Source organism: Arachis hypogaea, chromosome 1, assembly GCF_003086295.3.
Source record: "Arachis hypogaea cultivar Tifrunner chromosome 1, arahy.Tifrunner.gnm2.J5K5, whole genome shotgun sequence".
In the NCBI taxonomy this organism is placed as follows: domain Eukaryota; kingdom Viridiplantae; phylum Streptophyta; class Magnoliopsida; order Fabales; family Fabaceae; genus Arachis; species Arachis hypogaea.
In genome coordinates this window covers 11,592,289-11,617,507 of record NC_092036.1, presented here as the reverse complement: position 1 = coordinate 11,617,507, position 25,219 = coordinate 11,592,289, and the positions used below count along the sequence as shown (strand labels likewise).

Genomic DNA, 25,219 nt, shown 5'->3' with positions numbered 1-25,219 from the left:
TTTTCATTTCCAGTTCTGGCTTTGGTGTTGAGATTTTGTAAAATTTCGGTATTTAGGATCGGATTAACTTGGTAGACTTGCCGAATCTTGTCCTAATTTTTTGTTGGTAAGGTGAGAATCCTAAAAACCTAACTAATTCATTGATTAAGTATTTTTGGGTATTTAATTTTGGGTATATATGTTAGGTGTGTATGTATGTATGATATGAAGTCCTTGGAGCCATTGGAAGCTTGATTGAGATCTCGGTTGGTGATAGAGCTGATTTTTTGTGTTGAGGGTTTGCCTTTGCCTAAGTGGATTGTCTCGAAAAATACGTGAAAATCGGCCAAGGTATGGTTTAGGTTTCGCGTGTTTAACATATAAGATTTTGTGAAAACTTATTCTAGGGGACTATAGGTTAAGTTGAAATGGTTAAATGTATGAAATGATTAGTTGTGTGATGATGTAGGATAAATTTTTGATTGAGCTTGTCTTGGAATTTATGAGTATGAGTTGTTGGTGTTGTTGAATATGTGTGATTGTAATTATTAATGTTGGGTTGATGATGATGTTGATATGAGTTAATTGAATTTGGTGGTATGGCTTGTTTAATTAGTTGGTGGATTATGATATGCTATTAATGAATGAAGTTAATGGACTAATGAATTTTAATATGAAAGTTATGGTTGGAATGGGTGAATTCTTTGAATAATGCATGGGTTTTATGAATTGGTATGAATATTAATGTGATGGTGGATAAGATTAATAGAATGGAACCTGTTATACAATGGAGGTGCAGGTTTTGATGGTAAGGAACATGACTTTAGTGAAAATGAGGTTTGGATGTGAATAGGTAAAAAGTGAATTTTGGTGAACTTTTGAAGTCCATAACTTGCCTCTCAAATTTTGGATGGAATTTTGGTTTATTTCAAATGAAAGATGGTTTTATAAGCTTTTGAACGATATCAATTTTGTGAAAAACAGAATTTTGTAGAGAAAGTTATGGACGACGGAAGTTTGGTATAAAAACTGTGCTTACAGGATAACAAAATCTGGTTTGTAGCAGCTTTCTGAGCATTCTGCCAATTTTCAGAAAACGTCCATCCATGCGTACGCGTGGCGTGGCATTTTGACGACGCATGTGCGAGTAGCCATGCGTGCGTGTGAGAGGCTAATGGGCATGATCACGCGTACGCATGACCTATGCGCACGCGTGACCTCTGCTTAGTGCAAAACTGGATTTTTGGTGTTTTAAACCAGATTTTCACTTCTAAAACTCCATTTGCATCCTTTTAAACATAAGGAATAGTACTAAGTACAGTAGCTAGTTGAAGTTAGAAAATTAAAGTAACTTGACGGTGAAGTAAAGGTTAGAATGATGGATTATGAATAAGAAGGGTGAAAATGTTATGAAAATGATGAACATTTGTGATAGTGATATGTTGATGGATGATTGAACTCATTTGGAATAAACAAATGTATGCTTGAGTTACTTGGGTTGTAGCAAGGATGGTGATTCGTTCCGCTTGCTCCAGGTTAATATTTGAGAATTGATAATGATCATGCTTGATTTAAATTGAAAAAAAAATGTATGTTTGTGACGCCTGGGTAGTAGCAGCAGTAGTGGATCTCTGATGATTGGATTTTTGATGGTATAGAATTTCACTATTGAAGTCTCGTTTCAAGTATAGTTTCTAAACCAATCAATAATCCTTTCATACAAAAGATTGTTTGTCACAAGTAACAAACCCCTAATTTTATAAACCGAAGTATTCAAACCTCAGGTCGTTCTCCCTAGGAATTGTAATGAAGTGTCTTGTTATTGGTTGTGATGTGTTTTGGGGTTTTGGATAAGAAGCATCAAAAGTAAATGGCAATGAAAATAAACTAACAACTATAAAAGGCTCTTGGCAAGGTATGAAAATTAGAAGTCCTATCCTAGTTATCCTTCTCAATTGTGATGAGAATTGTTCATTGCTACCACTTAGTTAACCCTTACTAAATAAAGGAAAGTCAAGTGGATGAATTGACTTGAGCCACAAGTCCTAGCCAACTCCCAAGGAAAGACTAGCTTTAGTGCACTCCAAACCAATTAGCAATCTCTCCAATTATCAATCAACAAAGGAATTAGATAGCTCAAGTGTCACTAATTACTCTACTTAGGCCAAGAGGAACAAAATCTACACTAAAACTAAAAGAGACATTTCAACAAACACATAAAGTGCAATAAAAGTAAACATTATTAAATGCAAGAATTAAAGGAATCTATAACTACAAAAACAAGAGATCAACAATGGAAGAGCAAAGAAGACACATTTAGTATGAATTACCTCTTATTGAATTGGAAGAATGTAGAAGGAACAATACTAGATCTACAACAAAATATAAGAACAACATAAAGGAAATTACAACAAAAGAATAGAAGAAGTTGAATGTAGCAACAAGGAATTGACAAGATAGAAGTAGAAGAAGATGAATGAAAACCTAGATCTAAGAACTAAACCTAATCCTAATCCTAATCCTAGAGAGAAGTGAGAGTTTCTCTCTCTAGAAACTACTTCTAAAACTCAACTATGACTAATGGTCAAAATTATGTAAAGTATGTTCATTCCCCCTTCAATCCTTGGCTTAAATAGCATCAGAAATGAGTTGGATTGGGCCCACAAGGCTTCTAAAATCGCTGGCCACGTTTTGCTTTAAGTGAACCAGGTGGCAGCAACGGCGTGTGCGCGTACTATGCGCGTGCGCGCCACCATACGTGTAGCAACTATGGCAAATCTTATATCGTTTTGAAGCCCCGGATGTTAGCTTTCTAACCCAACTGGAACCGCATCATTTGAACCTCTGTAGCTCAAGTTATGGTTGTTTAAGTGCAAAGAGGTCGGCTTGACAGCTTTCCGGTTCTTTCGTTTCTTCATGAGTTCTCCAACTTTTCATGCTTTCTTTCTTCATTCCCTTGATCCAATCTTTGCCTCCTAAATCTGAAATCACTTAACAAACATATCAAGGCATCTAATAGAATCAAGGTGAATTAAATTTAGCTATTTTAAGTCCTAAAAAGCATGTTTTCACTCTTAAGCACAATTAAAGGAGAATATACAAAACCATGCTATTTCATTGAATAAATGTGGGTAAAAGGTGATAAAATCCCCTAAAATCAATACAAGATAAACCCTACAAATAGGGTTTATCAATCTCCCACTTGCTCCAGGTTGAGCTTTTAAACACCCGCCTGGGTAGTAGCCGCAGTAGTAGTTATTCCACTGGCTCTGGGTTAAACGGGTAGTAGTAAGCGGGTTGTAGCTCAAACCCACTTGCTCCGCATGGGTGTTTCAGTCAATGGTTAACTACCAGGACATGTCGGGTTGGCTATATAACCGACAGATGATATCATCAGCCATAGGATATGCATGCATCATGTGCATTTGTTTGTTTTAATTGCTATGCATTATCTGAGATTGCCTAATTGAAAATATATATTCTGCTACTTGCTATACTTGCTATTTGCATTCTCTGCTTCTTACTTGTATGTGAACTTGTTTGGTTGCTTGTCTCTGCATGATTTATGGATGACGGAGGAACGGAGAAAGGGTGAAAAGGGTTGGTGCTTATGTTAGGTTTTAATTTGAGTAAGTTTAGGAATGCTTAGATTACCTACCCCTAATTATGGCTTTTGCTTAGAAACTAAGTTTTATAATTGTATGACGGAGTTTTAGGATTGCCTCTGGCATTCCCAGGACCTTATTTATTATACGCGTGGCACCTTTACCATGCTGAGAACCTCCGGTTCTCATCCCATACTGTGTTGTTATTTTCAGATGCAGGTCGAGAGGCTCCTCGCTAGGCGTCTGGATCCTTGAAGCGGAGTAGTCCATGGGTTATTTTGGGATTTTTTGTTTATATGTTTGTATGTACCTATATACTTAGCTTGCTCTCTAAGAAACTTGTTTATTTTGTTCCTCATAGAGGTTGAGGGAGAGCTAAGATCTTATTTTGTATTTTGAGTATTTTGGCCAGCCTTGGCTTCGCAGGCTGAGTCAGGAGCTAGTTATGCTGTATTCTTGGCCTTCTTTTATTCTGTCGCTCATTCTTATCCTTATCTTCTAGGTCTCTTAGCACGCAAGTAACCACATGTTCTGAGGGTTACGCTTTTTGATTTTTGCGATTTTGTTTTACCTATTTTCAAGGTTCCTAGCATACTATCTCTTTTTCACCTAGCATACTATCTCTTTTTCATTATTATCATTATATATATATATATATACATATACTTTTAGAGGTTGTAATACCTTGCCATCTCAGCTGTATGACTTAAGCATAAGACTCTGTGTGGTAGGGTGTTAGAATTAGCATTAGCAATTACAGAAATTATAAAACAGCAACAGCAACCAACAACCAAAAATTACAAAACAACAATTACAAAGTTAAAAACATAACTGAAATTACAAAGAGCTTCTTGGCAGGCAAATTATTACTCACAAATACATTGTTATCAGCAACTGCTTCTTGATTAATACTTCTATCATGGCAAAGCTCTGATCACTCTGATTCTCACAATAGCAATAGCAATAGCAACAAGCAACAACATCAAATTCTGTAATCAATCATCCAAAAACAAAATCAAATCAATCGCATAGTAAATTAATTGCAAGAACCCTCCGTATGGAAAATCAAATTCGACCAAATACCACACAAATTAAAACAACCAATAAATCAATGCACCCAAGTAGCTTGTAGAACAACTACAAAAATTGAAGTAGTATATGAAATGAGAGAGTACGGAACTCACAAGAGATGCAGTAGACAAGCCAGCCAAGCCCTAAAACATCTTGAATTCTCAGAGGAGGAGGAAGAAAGAATCGGATCTAGCAGGGTGCAGAAACCCTAGCGCCTCGGGTTCCCAAATCGAATCAGGAACGGGGAAAACCCTAGAATCGGGAACAGGGGCAACAAGATGATAGCGCGCAGGACGAAGACGATGAAGGATGGACACTGAGCGAGGAAGAAGAGAGCAAAGTGCGAACAGGGGGTTGAGAAGAACCACGGTTAGGAACGAAAGGGAGAGGGAGCACAAGTTGTGGGTTTGGGACAGGGGGAAGGAGAAAGTCACGGAGGCGCCGACAACCACGACGGCGGAAGCGAAACTGGGGAGAAGAAGCTAGGGAAAGTTTGGGGTTTGTATCTTCAGAGAATGGCTTTGAAGGAGGGGGTGGGTGGTGCGCGAAATTGTGAACAATACTTTTCACAACTCTCATAATCCCCGGTCATGAACCCCAAAAACTTGGTGTTCAATACCATGGCATTACACAACTTCGCACAACTAACCAGCAAGTGCACTGGGTCGTCCAAGTAATAAACCTTACGCGAGTAAGGGTCGATCCCATGGAGATTGTTAGTATGAAGCAAGCTATGGTCATCTTGTAAATCTTAGTCAGGCAAACTCAAATGGATATGGTGATGAACGAAATAAAAACACAAAGATAAAGATAGAGGTACTTATGTAATTCATTGGTAGGAACTTCAGATAAGCGCATGAAGATGCCTTCCCTTCCGTCTCTCTGCTTTCCTACTGTCTTCATCCAATCCTTCTTACTCCTTTCCATGGCAAGCTTATGTAGGGTTTCACCGTTGTCAGTGGCTACCTCCCATCCTCTCAGTGAAAATGTTCCTATGCTCTGTCACAGCATGGCTAATCATTGTCGGTTCTTGGTCAGGGCGGAATAGAATCCAGCGATTCTTTTGCGTCTGTCACTAACGCCCCGCCTGCTAGGAGTTTGAAGCACGTCACAGTCATTCAATCATTGAATCCTACTCAGAATACCACAGACAAGGTTAGACCTTCCGGATTCTCTTGAATGCCGCCATCAGTTCTAGCCTATACCACGAAGACTCTGATCTCACGGAATGGTTGGCTCGGTTGTCAGGCGAGCACTCGGTTGTCAGGCGATCAACCATGCATCGTGCAATCAGGAATCCAAGAGATATTCACCCAATCGAAGGTAGAACGGAGGTGGTTGTCAGTCACACGTTCATAGGTGAGAATGATGATGAGTGTCACGGATCATCACATTCATCAAGTTGAAGAACAAGTGATATCTTAGAACAAGAACAAGCGGAATTGAATGGAAGAACAATAGTAATTGCATTAATACTCGAGGTACAGCAGAGCTCCACACCTTAATCGATGGTGTGTAGAAGCTCCACCGTTGAAAATACATAAGAACAAGGTCTAGGCATGGCCGAATGGCCAGCCTCCCAATGATCTAAGATAGCATAAAAATGAAGATAGCTACCAAAGTCTGCAAATACAATAGTAAAAGGTCCTACTTATAGAGAACTAGTAGCCTAAGGTTTACAGAAATGAGTAAATGACATAAAAATCCACTTCCGGGCCCACTTGGTGTGTGCTTGGGCTGAGCAATGAAGTATTTTCGTGTAGAGACTCTTCTTGGAGTTAAACGCCAGCTTTAGTGCCAGTTTGGGCGTTTAACTCCCATTTGGGTGCCAGTTCCGGCGTTTAACGCTGGAAATCTTGAAGGTGACTTTGAACGCCGGTTTGGGCCATCAAATCTTGGGCAAAGTATGGACTATCATATATTGCTGGAAAGCCCAGGATGTCTACTTTCCAACGCCGTTAAGAGCGCGCCAATTGGGCTTCTGTAGCTCCAGAAAATCCACTTCGAGTGCAGGGAGGTCAGAATCCAACAACATCTGCAGTCCTTTTTAGTCTCTGAATCAGATTTTTGCTCAGGTCCCTCAATTTCAGCCAGAAAATACCTGAAATCACAGAAAAACACACAAACTCATAGTAAAGTCCAGAAAAGTGAATTTTAACTAAAAACTAATAAAAATATACTAAAAACTAACTATATCATACTAAAAACAATGCCAAAAAGCGTACAAATTATCCGCTCATCAGTGGGTTTGGGGAAGGAGGGAGAGTGTCATGCGTTCGGGGTAGGGTAGGTAGGGTTTTTTTTTTTTTAAATTAAAGAACCGGCCGATTTTTGGTCCGGTCTAACTGACCGGTTTCTGGCCGGTCCAGCAGTTTTCAAACGATTTTTAAATTTGCAGTTTTAGACACAAGACCGGCCATTTTCATTGTCGGTTCCCAGTTGAACCGGTTCGACTGGCCGGTCCGGTCCAGTTTTTAGAACCATGTTTTTTTTAAGATAAAGTATTTATTTTCGGTTTTCAAAGAAATCAGCGATACGGTATCGAGTCAAAAGCTCCTATTTTATTTTTAAGTATATAAAGTAGTCGTAATACTTTTTGCTATCGAAGTGGCACAGCCGAAAACGTGACATTCTGGTAGTGAGTGTGTTACAACACGTCATCATCTAACTAATGAAAGGACCAATTTGACTTATGTTTTATCTTCCAAAGACTAATATAACAAAAAAATCTTTTGATGACTAATTTAAAGAATGAGTAATTTTTAAGCATGAATTTGACTATTAATCCTTAATTTTAATTTTTTATAAAACACAAAAAATGACATATATATAAAATATAAATTAATATTTTTAAGTATTTTAATGTTTTTTAATTATATATAGTATTTAAAATAATTTTTATTTTAATAATATATACTATTTACAAATTTATTTTAAATTAATATTTAAATATGTTTAAGTATATTAAAAAATAAATATTTTTATTTTTTATTAAAATATATTTAAATAAATATGGTGTTGAAAACAGTGTTGTAAAAATTGTATCGAATTAGTCGATTTGACAAAAAAAATCGGTGAATTAGATTTTTAACTGATCTGATCCAGTCCAATCAAACTATTTTAAAAAGAAATTTAAAATGGTTGAAAACGTGGTTTGAACTTAAATCTTTTTTATTATTACATGCTCTCCTGTCCATCTATAATATTCCTTGTTACTTTATATGCTAATTATTAATTATATAATAAAAAATATATAATAATTTTGTTAATATTATTTAAGTTTTATACTCACTTATATTTAAATTAATTATATTTTTTATTATTCATAATTATTAATATAAATGTTATTAAATATATATAAATAAAAATATCAATTATTTTTATTAATTACAATATTATTATTCTTTTTATGATTATATAATATTTATTAAATATTAATTTTTAATAAAACAATATAATAAATATAAATTAATTAGTTAGTTATTAAAACAAAATATAATTACTTTAGTATAAAAATAAAATTAAAAAAATTTTATTATAAAAAAATATTAAAATTTTATATACTTATTTAATAATAACTATATTATAATTTATTGATTATAATTTATTAAAACTTAATTATTTTTAAAATATTAATAAAAATATTTATTTTAAATTTTCAACTATTTTATATTTTTTTTATGTAAGAACAATTCTATAAATTTAACTAATAATTTATTAATTAAAGTAATAAATTAATAAACTAATAATCTGACCAGTTGGTTCACTTATGCGATTCTTACCATTATAGTTGAAAATCTGTTCAAATTCGTAAATATAATAACTCATGAAAGTATACGTACTTCGTAGTTCCTCTTAATACCTTGTAATGTATATACATGCTCATTTGGGCATTCAAATTGGGAATTTAATTAGAACAGCTGTAATCCATAAAACACTCGACTTAATAGCATAAACATGAGTTTGGAAAAAAGTAAATAAAAGCTATTTCTATTTGTTCATTTTATCAAATAACGTCACGTGTATGATTAATTTTATGTTTTTTTATTATTATTATTTACTTTTGTGCTCGTGCCATGAAGTGAGATGCCGATTGCATTAAAAATAATAGAAAAGAGACTTGGTTGATTTTATAAGTCAAGTGCATTGACGCTGCTGTAATAAAGTTAGTAATGTGGTATTAGGAAAAGGGAATCCACTTAGGATTTTGATGGTCTCATTCTGAAAATCAAATTGATTATCAATGTGTTCTGGTTATTGATTTATTAATTTATTAGTCTAACTAATTTAACTATGATCTAATAAAAAAAATTTATTTTATAATAAAATAAAAAATAAATCATATATAAATACCTTAATACATATTTATAATCTAATACAAATTTAGTCATTTCCTAAGAAAATTATTATCATCTATAACAAAATATAATTCTAATCATTGAATACTATTCAATAAATAACACTGTTCAAACAAAATATAATTCTAATCATTTAATAAATTAATATTGTAATATTTTTATAACTGAATAGCAAGACCTCTTTTATAATTAAACTCAATTTAATTAGTAAATCAAACCTTCTCAAAACATAATAATTATAAAAATTTATCACAATCTAAACTCATCTAACAAATAACTCAAAATTTCAGGCCATCCATTAACAAACACCAACATAAATAACAAAGATCAAATATATTATCAAATTGAAAAATAAAATAAAACAAAATAACGTTCATAAGAATAATGGATTTAAAATAAATCAAAGTGAACATAAGAAGCTTCATCTAATATGTCTTCTCCATAAATCCTAAGATGTTGTGAAGCTTCATATAAGTTTAAGAATCCCTCAACATCTGTGGCAAGTATTTCATTAAAATTTTCATGCGCACCCTTAAGCTTTTTGAACACATCTGGGAGGTTTCATTGAATAACCACAAGGTTGAGAAGCCGTTAGAGGTGATAAATCAAGTACACAAATTAAAAAGGAGGAGTTCATCATAGCATAGGACATAAAGTATATGATTTAGTATTTATTATAAAAATATTGTATTTTAAACACAAGATAAGTTTTTTTGTGTCAGTTATTGACTACTAGCTAATAGATAGAAGAATTATCCAATGACTAATTGAAACTAGATGATAATTTAAAAACATGCTTTACAGCGAAAAGAATTTGTCAAAAGAAAATTGATCAAAATTCAATGACAAAAAAATAACATTGTTCGAGCATACTTGGCATAATTTATTGGGCATGCTCTAATTTTGTGCCCCGTAGTACCTGCCTTGGTGGTTTATGACATCGCTACTTAATAAAATGACCAAAACATGAAGATATCAGATAACAACAACGATATACTATAAAGGCTTTAAGATCTGAAAACGCAGCACAAATAAAAATGGACTTGAATAGAGTAATTGAGAATTAGGGTTTTGGAGAATGAAAGAGGAAAGAAGGAAGCAATGAAGAACGAAACAGAACAACAATAATAATAATAAGAAAGAAAGAATGAAGACCTCTTTGGAGTGATGGAGGCACTCGAGGTAGTCCTTGCGGAGGAGCTCGCAGTCCTTGGGCTCACAGCAACGAGACATACATTCATTAAAGTCAATCCAAAAATCACAGAAATAGAGCATAAAAAAAGAACAACTGAACAAGTGAAAAACAAGCGAATATTGAGCCACTGATCTTCGAAGACGATGCCGACCGACCGTTGATTGACAGAAGACGCTGACCAAACGATGGAGAGAAGATGACGAGTTAACGACGATGCCAAGAATATGAAGACGAGGGTTAGACCGAGCTCGCAGAAGAAGAGAGCAGTGGTTACACGGATGGAGGCGGCAGTGGCTCGACGGAGGGTGGCGGCATTGGATCGAAGAGAGGCTAAGGTTAGAAAAGGGTGATTCACTGATTCAGAGTTCTACTTGAGACTGAGAGGAATGAGAGTGAGAGTGAGATCAGAGGCATCAGACATAGTTCAATAAGCCAAATGAACCAAAACCAACGACGCTTTTTTCAAACCAATGAATTTTTAGTATTGGCTGGTTCAACGGTTTTTGACCGATTTTTAAAGCAATGGTTTTAAAAGATTAACCAAATCGTAATAGTTTTCGATTTATGGTTAGACTAGTTGGACCAATCGGTTTGATCGGATTTACAAAATCATGCTCTTAAGTGAGTTATTGGAGCTCTTTTGTTTTTTTTTTGTTTCTCACGATATCTCCAAACTCGACAGGTCAATAACTAATCCGTCGCGAATTTGAGCTTTGTTTAAGAGTTTACCACAGGCCAATAGGTTGCTGCATGCACAAAATGAGATTCGAATCTCCGACACTTACTTAAGCAGACGAGTGAGTTGACTACTCGACCAACCCAAATTGGTTGAACTCTCTTGTTTTATTCGGGGAAAAACAATTAAAAGAAGAGACTTCGTGGACTTTAAGAAAAAACTGCTGTAGCTTGTGATAATGGTCCATAAAGGCACCAAGACAAAATGGATTAACTATCATGACAAAAAAAAAATGAATTAGCTATATTATATGAAATAAAGTATGACGTTTAACTAAGTTGGGTTGATCTAGTGGTTAGCTCATTAGTTCGCTTAAGCAAGTGTCGAGAGTTTGAATCTTATCTTGTGCATGCAGCAACCCATTGGCCAGCGACAAACCCTTAAATAGAGCTCAGTACCGCGGCGGATTAGTCTTTAACCTGCCGAAATGGGGGATACCGTGGAAAACCAAAAACACAAAATTTTGTGTCCCTATCTTTTGTATCTTGTTCTCAATATCTTGTCTTTTCCTGTTTTTAGAAACAAACATAGCCTATTAGTATATTGGATGGAAAATGATGAGAATGAACATAAATTTAGTTCAACAAAAATAATTAAAAACCGATGATAAATGAGTAATTATATACTTATAGATAAAATAAGAAACAATAATATAAGATAGAAAATTGGAGTCATATTTATTATAAATAAATAGTAGGGTTAAGTACTAATTTTGTCCTAAGATCTGGGGCGAAAATCAAATTTGTTCCAGGTCTTTTTTTGTTATTAAAATCATCCCTAACATTACAAAAGGGTTAAGTTTAATTTTGGTCCCCAACGTAGAGGTCGAAAATCGGAATCGTCCTTAACTTTTTTTTTTGCTACAAAATGGTCCCCAAAGTTTCAGTTTGTTTTAAAATCGTCCTTTTTATCAATTTTAATTTTTTATTGCCAAATTACCCCTCATTAAAAAAATTATAAAATAAAATAAAATAAATAAAAAAAAAGAAAGAAACGGTACAGAGAAGCGGGGGTGGGGAGAGAAAAAGAGAGGGGGGCCGCGATAAGGGGGAGAGAAGGGGGACGAGCTCACCGCCGCACCGCCACTGTCCACCCGCTGCCGCCGCCTCTTCTTCTTCTTCTTCTTCTTCCGCCATACCCGCCGCACCACCACCCGCCTCTTCTTCTTCTTCTTCTTCTTCTTCTTCTTCTTCTTCTTCTTCCGCCATACCCGCCGCACCACCGCCCGCCGCAGCCTCCCCTGCTTCACCACCGCCAACGAGCATCTCTACTTCCCCTCCCCTGCTTCACCACCGCCATACCCCCTGCTTCTTCTTCTTTTTACTGCCGACCCCACCGCCGCACCGCCGCCCCCCGCTTCTTCTTCTTCTTCTTCTTCTTCTTCTTCTTCTTCTTCTTCTTCTTCTTCTTCTTCTTCTTCTTCTTCTTCTTCTGTAAATTCTGTGAATTGGATTTTTTGTGAAATTTTTGGGTTTTTTGTAAAATTTATTGTGGAACATTAGTTGTTGCTGAAATTTAAATTTGGAGTATTGTTGTTGTTGATTCTGGGTTCTTGATGATGATGATGATTTTCTGAGTTGAATTTTTGTTTGTCTGAGTTTGAATTCTGGATCTGAGTTCTGGGTTTGATGAGGATGACGATGATGATGTTGATTTTTTGATGGATCTGAGTTCTGTGTTTGATGAGGATGACGATGATGATGATGATGATGATGATGATGATGGTAGGTGGTGGGTGGTGGCGGGTGTGGTGGTGGTGGTGGTGGTGGTGGTGCTTATGCTTGTGTTTCTGATGGTGCTTTGCATGATTTTGGGGAAGAAGGGATATGGGCATTTTGGTCTGGAGGACAGTTTTAAAACAAACTGAAACTTTGTGGACCATTTTGTAGCAAAAAAAAAGTTAAGGAAGATTCCAATTTTCGACCTCTACGTTGGGAACCAAAATCGAACTTAACCCATTACAAAATGTTAAAAAATCATCATTTTCTACTTCAATTATATTTTTTTGACCAAATTACCCTTCATTATTAATAAAAATAATATTAAAAAAAATCAAAACCCCACCCCACCCACTCTCTAGCATCTCTTCGGTCTCTCCTCCCACCCCTCCCCCAATCCCCTTCCTTCAACTCTTCACCATCACCCTCTTATTCTCACTTTCGCCGCGGCAATTACCACTGCCATAGGACACTCACCCCTCTTCCCCTTCCCTGCCTCAGCCCACCACCGCAACCCTTTCTCCTTTCTTCTTTCTCTCCTCTTTTTCCTTTTCCTCTGTCTACTGACCCATGGCCGAACCACTATACCAGCGACTTCCTCAGCTGCCTCTAGCAGCTGCTGTCCTCACCACCGTCGCTGCAATATCCACCTCTCCCCTAGTTTTTTTTGCTTTGTTCTTCATTACAGGTTCATGAACCAACCTACTTTCAGTTTCTCTAATTTTCATTTAATTTAACTTATGTTTAATTAGAATTTTAGTTTAATTTTTAATCAGTTCTAGTTGCTCGGTTAGTTTAGTTAGATTAGATTTTTCTGTTAATAGATACTAGGTTATTAGGATAGGTTATTTTAGGCTTGTTAGTGGTAATAAGATTGTATGTGTTTGGATTTTTGAATTGTTGCTGACTTGCTAGTATTGCCGTTGAATTGTATGTGTTTGCTTTCTGAAGATTTTGTTATTCGAAATGTTGAGGATTGTGTTAAATATGTGGGTACGTACTTGAATATATGGTTGTTGTGGATTAAAATTGGTTCCATTGATAGATTGCTGCTAGAATTGTTGAAACTTGTGGTTTGGTTTGCTTTGATTGGGTTTGGTTGCCGGCAGAGAAGGGAAGAGCGAGCTGGATTGATGATGATGGTGAAGAAGATGAAGCTGCGTTGAATTTGAGAAGAAGAGAAGAAGAAAGAAGAGTGAGAAGAGGAAGGGGAAGAGAGGTGGGTGTCCTCCGGCATGCTGGGGAGTGGGAGGGGTGGGGTTTTGTTTTTTTTTAATATTATTTTTATTAATAATATAGGGTAATTTGGTTAAAAAAATATAATTGAAGTAAAAAAGGACGATTTTTTAACGTTTTGTAATGTTAGAGATGATTTTAATAACAAAAAAAAGTTAGGGACGAATTTGATTTTCGCCCCAAACCTTAAAGACGAAATTAGTACTTAACCCTAAATAGTAATATAGTTGCCTTAGATGATTTGAACATACAGAAAAAAAAAAGACAAATACTAAGTAATCAATAAATATTATTATTTTTTGTTAGAATTTGGCTAACAATAATTTACATTTATATTTATAAACGTTTTGCATAATATATAAAAAGCATATAATTTACACATATATTTACCAAGAGTTTTACATACATTAATCAATATAATTTATATCTAAATTTTTTAGAATTCGCACACGTAATTTAATAAAACTTATTTATTGAAAATAATTTAGTATTTATGCTGATTAAATGATAGTTAAAAATAGGGTTAAGTACTTTTTTCGTCCCTAAAGTCTTGGATCAAAATCAAAATCGTCCCCGACTTTTTTTTTCTTATTAAAATCATCATCAACGTTAAAAAACGTTATAAAATCATCATTTTTCTATCTCAATTTTAATTTTTTCACCAAATTACCCTTAACAATTAATAAAAATGATAAAAAACAAAAACAAAAAATCCTCCCCCCACTCCCACCCCCACCCCCGATATCTCTTCCCTTTCCATTCCCTTCCTTTTGCTTTTTTCGGACTTCCCCTTCCTCCTCCTCTCCCACCCTAAAAATTCCAATTCTTCTTCTCTCCTTCAGAAACAGTAACAACTAAATTAAACAACAACAATTCTTCTTCTCTTCTTCAGTAGCAACAACAACAAATTCAGCAAATTCAACAATAGCAAATTCAGCAGCAACAACAACTACAAAATAAATCACTAAAAATTTTAAATTTGACAACAATTCAACAATCATCAATTGCACTTCAAATCCAAAATCAGCAACCACAGAAATTAAAAAGAATTAAAAAAATGATGTTTATGTTCTTCAAAAAAAAAGGAAAAACGAAAAAAAGAGGAACAAAGATGAATCCAAAACCCCATAAAACAGTCAAACACCACCACTTGAACAATCGGTAAAGTAGAAAACAGCCAACAAACGCTCTAATAAAAGAGGGCCGCGTTCTGCCAGTCCCCAATCCACGCTCTCTCTGCTAATGGAGAACATGCAGTACGTGGAGGAGCTGGTTCGAGAGTTCTTCGTCTTCCGAGGCTTCACCAACATTCTCCAATCCTACGACTCTGAGCTCCGAACTGATCTTGAAAAGAGCTTCCACATCGATAAGATCATCCACCTCATCTTCTCACTCTATGTTCCCAAATTCTAAGCCAATAGGCTCGTTGCCCTCGTCTCCTTTCTACTCTTTCCAAAATTTAAACTTCTCTTTTCCGCTTCTACGTCGTTTCACACCTTGCAAGCCAATTGCAGGGACAGAATTATCAACTTTTTCGCTGTCCATGGCAATGACCTCTTGCAACGCTCACAAGATTGGACTCGCTGGTTCGGTGCGTTTTGCTGTCGACGGAGACGGCGATGTGGGACTGAGCAGTGAGATTGTGGACCTCGTTGAGAAGAAGAAGGTGGAGAAGGAGATGGGGGCGGAGATGGTACGGTAACAAAAAGAGAGAAGAATAATTGGAGTTGTAGTTGGGAGGGGAATTCCAAAAAAAGGGATAAGAGAAAGGGTAGGAAGAAGGAGATAAGAGAGAAAAAACTGAAGAGATACAGGATTTGGGTTTGGGTAAGGGGAGGAGGGGTTTTTTTAATATTATTTTTATTAATTATAAAGAGTAATTTGATCAAGATAATAAAATTGAAGTAGTAAAAAATGATTTTATAACATTTTATAACGTTAAGAATGATTTTAATAACAAAAAAATTGAAGGCGAATTTAATTTTCATCCTAGACCTTAGGAATGAAAAAGTACCTGACCCTTAAAAATATTTAAAGTTAATGATCCCCAATAATTTCTCTTCACATGGTGAAATTCCCCTGATGATACTTTAACAAGCATACTTTTATAGACTTCCATCTTAGTATAACTTTTCAGCGTCAACTTTTTATATGACTGAATTGTGTTACTTTGAGTTATATGATTGTGGCTGCTTCCTTCACCCTCCACTCATCAAAGTGCTGTAATTAGTTAGAAGACTAATCTTAATTTAGTGCTGGAAAGATGAGAAATATTATTTATATATTAAAATTAGTTATTAATTTATTTATATATAAATATATATATAGTTTAATTTATTTTTAATATATATTTATATTTCAACATGTATTTATACTAATGATTAACAAAAAAATTAGTTATAAAAATAATCAAATTTATTATAATAGAATATAAAAAACTTTATAGACAATCAATATTTTTTTAAACACCAGATACATATTTTTATGCAATAACTTATTGATGGCTAATTTTTTATATTTATGTAACATAATTAGTTAAAATATGTAGTTCTTATAGTGATTTACTCTCTCTCTCTCTCTCTCTCTCTATATATATATATATATATATATATATATATATATATATATATATATATATCACAAAAAATGTTGGTTAAAACAATTTGTTTTTGTCATTAATGTAAAAGGTTAAAATAAAATAAAAATTATAATTATATTGATTATACTAGTGGTCATAGTAATTTGAGAGTAAAAAAGGATAGAATAATAAAAAAAATATTATAATACAAAAAAATATTTTTCGAAGAAAACAAAATTAATTTTAATTAATCATATGATTAAAATAAGATAAAATATAATATTTGAGATAAAAATAAGACGTTTTAAATATTAAAGACAAAATTAAAATTTGATTTAAATGTTAGAAATTAAAATAATATTTTGTTTTTTTTAGATTTAATTATTCTGTTTATTCCTAAAATTTTACTAAATTTAAATTAGTTTTTTATATATTTTTTCAATTAAATTCCTATACTATTTTTTATTTTGTAATTATATTCTTTTTAGTGTAAAAAATATTAAAGTTATATGAATATTTCTCTACAAATTGAAGGTATCTATAATTAAAAATCTAATTAGATCTTTGATCACATATTTTTAAGAGAAATATTTTGTTAATTTTAACATTTTTAACATGAAAATGACCTAAGTACAAAATTAAAAGTAGTATAGAGACCCAATTGTAAAAAAAAAGTATAAAAACCTAATTACAAATTTGGTAAAACTATAAAGACCAACAAAATAATTAAACATTTTTTTACAAAAAAATTAGATAGCTAACCAATTTTCAAACTAAGTTCAACTTAACCAAGTTCGTTTGTTATATACGAGCTTTTTTTTTTGTTAAAATTTTTCTCATTTTTTTTTCATCCTCCTTCATTATTATTATCATCATCATTGTTTTTTTTTTTTTTATCTTTTTCTTCTCTTATATATATTTAGAAAACTAGACTATATATAGAAATAACAATACAAATTTTTGTTAGCAAATAAAGTACTGAGTTCTATTTGGAGATGACAAAAATATTCTTACCTGCAGATATTCGTGAGAATTATTCGCGACGGAAAAGTTAATGGAGACCTGCAAAATTTTCACCGAGACGGAGATTTGCCCCATAAATAAATGGAGATGAGATGGGAATTAAGGTACCTGTCCCACGAAATTCTGCAAAATTTCTACGAATATGAATTTATATATATATTATTATGTTAAATATGAATTTGATTTGATATATTGGGTTGAATTGTATATGATTTTATTATAATTATAATAATTTTTTAAAATATTTTAAAATTTAATATTTATAAATATTTGCAGATATCCGTGTTTTTTACAGTAAAAATAGAAATTCGTAATAAAAATAAAACAAAAACAAAAAATATTTTATTAAATAGAAACGGAATAGAAAAAAAATTGTCATCCCTAACCCCATTTGAAGACCATTATCACAAGACATAGTTTTTCTTAAAGTCCATTTTAGTCTCTACTTTTATTTTTTCCCTGAATAAAACATGTGAGCTCCACTTAGGAAGCCACCATCAAAATCCTAAGTAGTTTCTGTTTGGCTAATACCACCACTTTACTAACTTTGTATTTTTGCAGCGTCAATGCAAAGTCTCCTTTTTATTATTTTTAAAAACAAAGCATGTTATTATCAGGTTGGTAATATCTCGGTCAACGTCAAATATATTGTCTCTCGTTTTGAATAAAAAGAATGAACATTCCGAGAGGTGCATTTTCTATAATAAATAATATACAACTTAGATTTAGTGTTACTTTAACTTTTCAAAAATAATTTATTAAAGTTGTTTTGACAACTTTTTAAAATACATAGTATATAATTGGTAAAATTAATCTAAAAATAACTTTTAATAAACATAAATAATTATAATTATATTTGATGAAATAGGTTTTAAAATTTAAAAAGATAATAAATAAACATAAATATAAAATAAATTTAAATATTTATTAATATATGAATTTATATTAAAATTTTTAATTTTAATTAACACAAATTAATTTAAAAAAAATTAACTGGTTTTAAAAACGCTTTTTAAGTTTTAAAATTATAAATACAATTATATAATTTTTTTATTTATCAAATAAAATTTAAAAAGGACAAATACTTATTTAAAAATCTTTATGAAACCAAGTCTAAAACTGTTGCTTTTCGCATTTTAGTTCATGGCTCGAGTACAAAATAATAATAATAATAATAATAATAATAATAATAATAATAATAATAATAATAATAATAATAATAATAATAATAATAAACGTAACATTATTTGATAAAATGAACAAATAAAAATATCTTTTATTTACTTAATTCCAAAATCATGTTTTCGCTATTAACTCGAATAATGTTTTATGGATGTCATCATTTTTAATTTAAAAAAAAGTTTAGGGCCAACATTTTTATTAAAATTTAACCGGTACTTAACAAATAAAAGATATGAATAATTTTATACCATTAAAAATATTAATAATAATTAATTAATGACTATAAATCATAAGACTTACTATCTCTTAACACTCTTCTTAATTTAATTCCAAATTTAGATGCTCAAATAATTAAGCATGGATGTTAAATAGGAGGTATTAAGTGAGAATGTGTACCTTAAGAATGACACTATAGAATCTACTTGTTATTAGACGACAATCGAAAATATTTGGTAATCAAAGAAAATTAGTAAAAAATAGCCATAACTTATTTTATTTAATATTTATTAATTATTGCGATAATTAATAAATACTAAATAAGACAAGTTCTAACTGTTTTTTTTTGTCTCCTTAACATTATCCGGCGCCAGTATAGACAAACAAAAACATTCAGAGAATAAGGTAGTTGAAATCTTGATGAAATAGCTATTTCCACAAATTAAAGTACTTGGGTTATCTTGGTCTGTTTGCCACTTCATTCTTAGTAAACATTTTTATATTCAATAAAGTAATTCAAAACATTTATTAATTTGAATTATTGTTCACATTAGAAAAAGAATATATATTTTAATTTAAACAAATCTCAACCTTTAATTACAAAATCGATGGCTAAGATTCAAAACAGCGCGAAACTTGAAAAGTTGAACATACAGAGCATATATTTAAGCATTACTGGGTGACGCTCAATTTTCATTCTTACTACAACTGTTCGAAGCGACGTGTAATCCTTTTCCCTTCTGTTCTGTCTTTTTGTAAGTTTTTATTTTACAAGTCAAAATTCTCTTGCTATCTTTTCATGGTGGCGATCTAAATCTTAATTAATGCATGTATGTCCTCTATGAATTTGAGTTGATGAATCAGGTGAGTGATGGCGGTGACACCAGTTCTACTTCACGGGACTTTGGAGGTAACCATTGTTCATGAGGTCCGCCACAATAATCCCAACAAAACTCCCTCTATCTGGGTACGTAGCTTCTTTGTTCTATCTCCAATGCTCTTATGACTTCATTCTCTCTTTCATTGAATTGATATATTATTGTCTTTTAAATTTCCAAAATGGAATCAGAGATTATCTTTTACATGAAAAAGATTTTTAAAATTCAATTGTATCCTATAAAATTTTGAGATTGAAAAAATTCCACTATGTTAGTTTTATATTTTTTTGTTAAGTTACTCGCTCATTATTACGTTACGAGGATCTAAGATTTGTTTGGTTAGTGTCGTATCTATTAGGTAGCGTTTGGTGGAGAGATAGAGACGGAAAGACTGAGACTGAGAGACAGAGACTAAGAGACAGGGATTGAAATAAATATCAGTATTCTGTTTGGTGCAAAATAGGAGACAGAAATTGAAACAAGAATGAAACTCTAATTTAATTTACACAAAGGGTAAAATTGGAATTAATTAATTGAAATGAAAGTATTTTAGGTATAAAATGTTATTAAAGTTTCAGTTTTCATCTCTAAAAACTTCAGTCTCCTGTGTCCCTACTTTTTGGAGGTACTGAAATACTGAAATTTTAGAGATAGAGACATAAATTTTAGTACCAGTCTCTGAACTGACAAACACGATACTGAATCTCAGTCTTTCAATCTCTGTCTCAGTACCTCAAAACAAACGCTACCTTAAAGATATAAACAGAATTACACATATACTATGTTTATTTTGTAAGACATACAAAATGAAAAATACAGTTACATACAGAAATATATAAAATACGTGTATTTTATATTTTTCTAAAATGATGAGACACGAATTTTTTTACCTGAGACAATTTAAATTTTAGTCTGTATATTTTTTTTTAAAATAATTGGGGGGAGAGAAAATGATTTTAACAAAGTATTACACTCACACAAAATAATGAGCCTAAAATATAGTCTTTAACTAATTATGCATAAATCAAAAAGAGAGAAATGATATAACTATTTACGCTTAAATTAATTTCTCACTTTTATATGCATAATTTATTACCTCTATTTACTTTTAAGTCTGTTTGAAAGGATCAATTTAGATATATATAAATAACTAACACTATAAAAAAAATTGAAAGAGGTAGTATTAGCAAAAAAAAAAATCAATATTAAATGAATAATTTTTAAGATAAAAAAGTTTTAGTTAAACAAAAAACCAATATGATTAAGAATACAATTATCTTTATATAAAATTGTTAATTAAAAAGAATCGTTAGATAATTTGATATATTATTGACTAAATTGTTATGGAACACTTCTCAACTAACAATATGACAACTGCACCCTAAATTTTCACTCAAATTTAAAACTCATATAACATGTCTTACCAAATTAGACTAAAGCATAAAATAACACAAAGACCCTTTAAGTTTTATTGGATAAAAATAAAAAGCAAATGCAGAAACAAAGTTAGAACTAAAGTTGAGTATTCAGTTTTATTGTTGAAGTAATACTAGGGATTAGGAAGTAAAATTTTTCCGCCAACATCTGTAAATTCTTTTAAAGTTATTTTGTGGATATTAAATTTTAGATCATAAATTATAAATTTTTAAAATTAAACTTTAAATTATAAAATTTAAATCATAAATCCTCAAAAAAAAAATGAAAATACTAACTAAAAGTGAAAAGTTAGTTATTATTATTATTATTATTATTATTATTATTATTATTATTATTATTATTATTAGTAGAGGAGTGATACTCAAAACCTGCCATTTTTAACTTAATATAAAAAAATTATATCATTTAAATTATAGCTCAACGGCTATTGTGCATGTAGTGCTAATTTGTATTTAAATTGTTCAGGTTCAGTTGATGATATACGTGGTGGGATGGCTGTTGGAGCTATTGGACTGGCTAGTTGAACGCAATAATACTAAACTGGATGCAAAAATTTATCTGGATGGATTCGAAGTGGGAAGCAGGCATATACAAGCCCCCATGGATCGTAGCTGGAGAGAGCATTTTTACTTTCATTGTGCTCAGATGGCGTCAAATATCAAATTCGCTATCAACGATGTTACAAGAGAGGTTTCCGTTCAGGATATCTTGCAAAATGATGGTCAAACATGTGAATGGGTCCTGCAATTGCAAGGGATTGTTGGGCCGGCAGGTTCAAGGACCCGCGTGGTGCTGAAATTTTTGGATGCTAGAAAACACAGCGAAGGGATCGGTTCAGACTTTCATGGAGTTCGTGGCACCCACTACCCACAGAAAAATGGATGCAAGGTTACTCTTTACCAAGATGCTCACATCCCAGCTGATTACGTCGATAAAATGAGCAAGGACGGACTCGTGAATTATGAGCCGAAGCGATGCTGGGAGGACATATTTGATGCAATCAAGAAAGCAGAGAAGTTCGTATACATTGCTGGCTGGTCTCTTTACACTGAAATAACCCTCTTAAGGGATCCAACAAGGAAGACAATGGAAGAGAGACAAACTACACTTGGAGAGCTGCTCAAGAGAAAGGCAGAGAACGGACAGGTCAAAGTTGTATTGCTCATTTCCGATGATCCAACTGCGGTTGCAGGGTATGGAGGAGTGATGGGTATTCGTAGCAAAGAGGCAAAGGCATATTTTAGAGACACTAATGTGCAGTGCGTTTGGTGTTCTCGTCATAATAGTCGCGTGCTTTATAGTCATCACCAGAAGATTGTGGTGGTGGACGATAGTGATATTGGAGGAGGAATAGTGAGTTTCATTGGGGGCATTGATCTCTGCCGTGGAAGATATGATACTCCAGACCATTCACTTTTTAGAACCTTGCAAAAGAATGATGCACATAACAAAGATTTTCATCAAGCCAGTTTTGTTGGTTCTAAAATCGAAAAGGGTGGTCCTAGGGAGCCGTGGCATGACGTGCACTGTCGCCTCGAAGGGCCTGCTGCTTGTTATGTTTATGACACCTTTGTGCAGAGATGTAAGAAGGAAGGTAAAGAGGACATCCTTGTTCCCATGAACCAGCTTCGAGATTTCTTCAATTCCCCATCCCATGGCCACCAAGATAATAATAATAATAATAAGGCGTGGAATGTTCAGGTATTCAGATCTATTGATGACAAAGCTGTTCTCGACTTCCCAAAGGCTCATCATAGAAACATTACCAAAGTTGGGCCCCGGATTTTTAGAGGCAAATATAAAATAATAGATCATAGCATTGAAGATGCCTATATTGAAGCTATTAGGCGAGCAAAGAATTTCATCTATATTGAGAATGAATACTTCATAGGAAGCGATTTCGGTTGGAGTAGCAGACACAAGAAATTTAATGCTTCGAATCTAATCCCAAAGGAGATTTCACTCAAAATTGTTAGCAAGATTAAAGCCAAGGAGAAGTTCGCTGTGTATGTTGTGATTCCAATGTGGCCGGAGGGTGACCCTCATGGTGACGGTTTTGTTAGGGGTGACTTTTCTACAGTCCAGGACATGTTGCTTTTGCAGAGGAAGACAATAGAAATGATGTACAAGGACATTGTTGAAGCACTCAAACAAGAGAAAATTAAGGAAGATCCTCAGAGATATTTGTCATTCTTCTGCCTTGGGAATCGAGAGGTCAGAAAACATGGTGAATATCAACCTCAACGAACGCCACATAGGGATTTGCATTACATGAACGCTCAGACGAGTAGGCGATTCATGATTTATGTACATTCCAAGATGATGATAGGTAAGTATATATGTACTTTGTTCATGCATATTCTTGAGGTTTAATTAGTTCTTTATAGTCTTTTCTAATTTAGTAATTATGTCTTTTACTTTATTTTTACAGTTGATGATGAATACATAATCATTGGATCTGCCAACATCAACCACAGATCAATGCAAGGTGGTAGAGACACTGAGATTGCCATGGGAGCTTATCAACCCTCCTATCTGGCTAGCGGGCAAAATGGTGCAACGGGGCAGATCCACGGTTTCCGCATGTCCTTGTGGTTGGAGCATCTTGGAATATGTGAAAGAACCTTCATCAACCCTGAAAGTAAAGAATGTGTTAGTAGGGTGAACCAACTTGCTGAAAAGTATTGGAAATCGTATTCTGCAGGATCATTTGATACTGACCTTCCAGGCCATCTGCTCCGCTATCCTATTCAAATTTCTAACGATGGAACTGTGCAAGAACTTCCAGGATTCCAGTACTTCCCAGACACCTTTGCCACTATTCTAGGGAAACAAAGTCCTCTCATGCACAACACGTAATCAACCATTACCATTCATATTAAATAATGTCCCCAGTATATGCTCGTGCTTTGTGCTGCATGAGTAATGCATGTCTCTGTGTGCGTGTTTTTCCTAGTTATTGTTTCTTAAACAAAGGCCCATTTTGACAAAGAAGACAATATGAATAATCTAGTCAGTTCACTCGTCTACTTAATTAAGTGTTGGAATTCGAATCTCGTCTAGTACATGTAGTAATCGATTAGCCAGTAACACACTCTTAAATGGAACTTAAATTTGCAACTAATTAAAAAAAAAAGACATATAGAAGGAATTGTTTGTTTCTAAGATTTTGATTTGATAAGGTTTTAGTTTTATGTTTGTTCCTGTTGGATTTTGATTTGCTAAAGTTTTAGTTTTATGTAACTGAGTGACCGTTTGTTGGCCATCAATAATAATGTCAAAGGGGATCTAACCTTCAGTTACGTAACTTATTCATTTTTTTGGATCAAGTATTTACAACTATCTAAAAAAAATCCAAAAGCTTTTCTATTCAATCATTATACTTCTTCTTTTTGATAAATATCTCATCCAAACACATCTTTTTATTTACCGAGCCTACAAAGATAATTACAAAGTTTGATTGATTATATATTTAATTATTTATATGTTTTTCACTTGAGAATTTTATCATACGTGATTGATTGTATGTTCTTGTTTCCCGCTTTCTTTTACGCTTTCTTTTTATATTTATTTTTAGTTTTAGTTTTATATTTATTTTTCATTATCTAATAGATTTATATCTTAATTATTTAATTTATTAATATTTTTTTATTTAACTAATTTAATATTATACTATTAAGTCTTTGTACCTTTTAAATTATTTTTTATATAATAATTTCTATATTTAATTAAAAAATTCATTTATTTTTTATATTAATATATTTAACATTTATATTATTATGTTAATAATGATTTACATAGTTATATTTTAGTAATCACATTATGTATTTTAGATATTTTTTTTTTGTAAAAAATATTTATTTTTTTTCTAAATTTATGTTGTTAAAAGAAAAATTTTTATAAAGATATCTTATATCTTGTATTCTATAAAAGTACTGTATCTTTCAAATAATTAATAATTTATAATTTATTTTCAAATTTTTTAAAATTTTTTAAAGAATTAGGTT

At 32.6% G+C, this 25,219-nt stretch overlaps 1 protein-coding gene across 1 annotated transcript; it reads left to right on the top strand.

Annotated features, from left to right (window-relative positions):
- The first annotated feature begins 19,599 nt into the window (after nucleotides 1-19,599).
- LOC112796770 (phospholipase D alpha 2-like) lies at nucleotides 19,600-24,246 on the top strand. The gene is made up of 4 exons (XM_025839379.3): nucleotides 19,600-19,652; nucleotides 19,762-19,864; nucleotides 21,678-23,541; nucleotides 23,644-24,246. The coding sequence occupies exons 2-4, from the start codon at nucleotides 19,769-19,771 to the stop codon at nucleotides 24,069-24,071; spliced, it is 2,388 nt and encodes a 795-aa protein (XP_025695164.1). The 5' UTR covers nucleotides 19,600-19,652; nucleotides 19,762-19,768; the 3' UTR covers nucleotides 24,072-24,246.
- The last annotated feature ends 973 nt before the right edge of the window (nucleotides 24,247-25,219 follow it).

Bases quoted from the DNA above. Each gene is read 5' to 3' on its own strand.
- LOC112796770 (XM_025839379.3), top strand. From the start codon at position 19,769: ATGGCGGTGACACCAGTTCTACTTCACGGGACTTTGGAGGTAACCATT. The intron at 19,865-21,677 runs GTACGTAGCTTC...TAAATTGTTCAG, and splicing joins ACAAAACTCCCTCTATCTGG to GTTCAGTTGATGATATACGT. The intron at 23,542-23,643 runs GTAAGTATATAT...TTATTTTTACAG, and splicing joins ACATTCCAAGATGATGATAG to TTGATGATGAATACATAATC.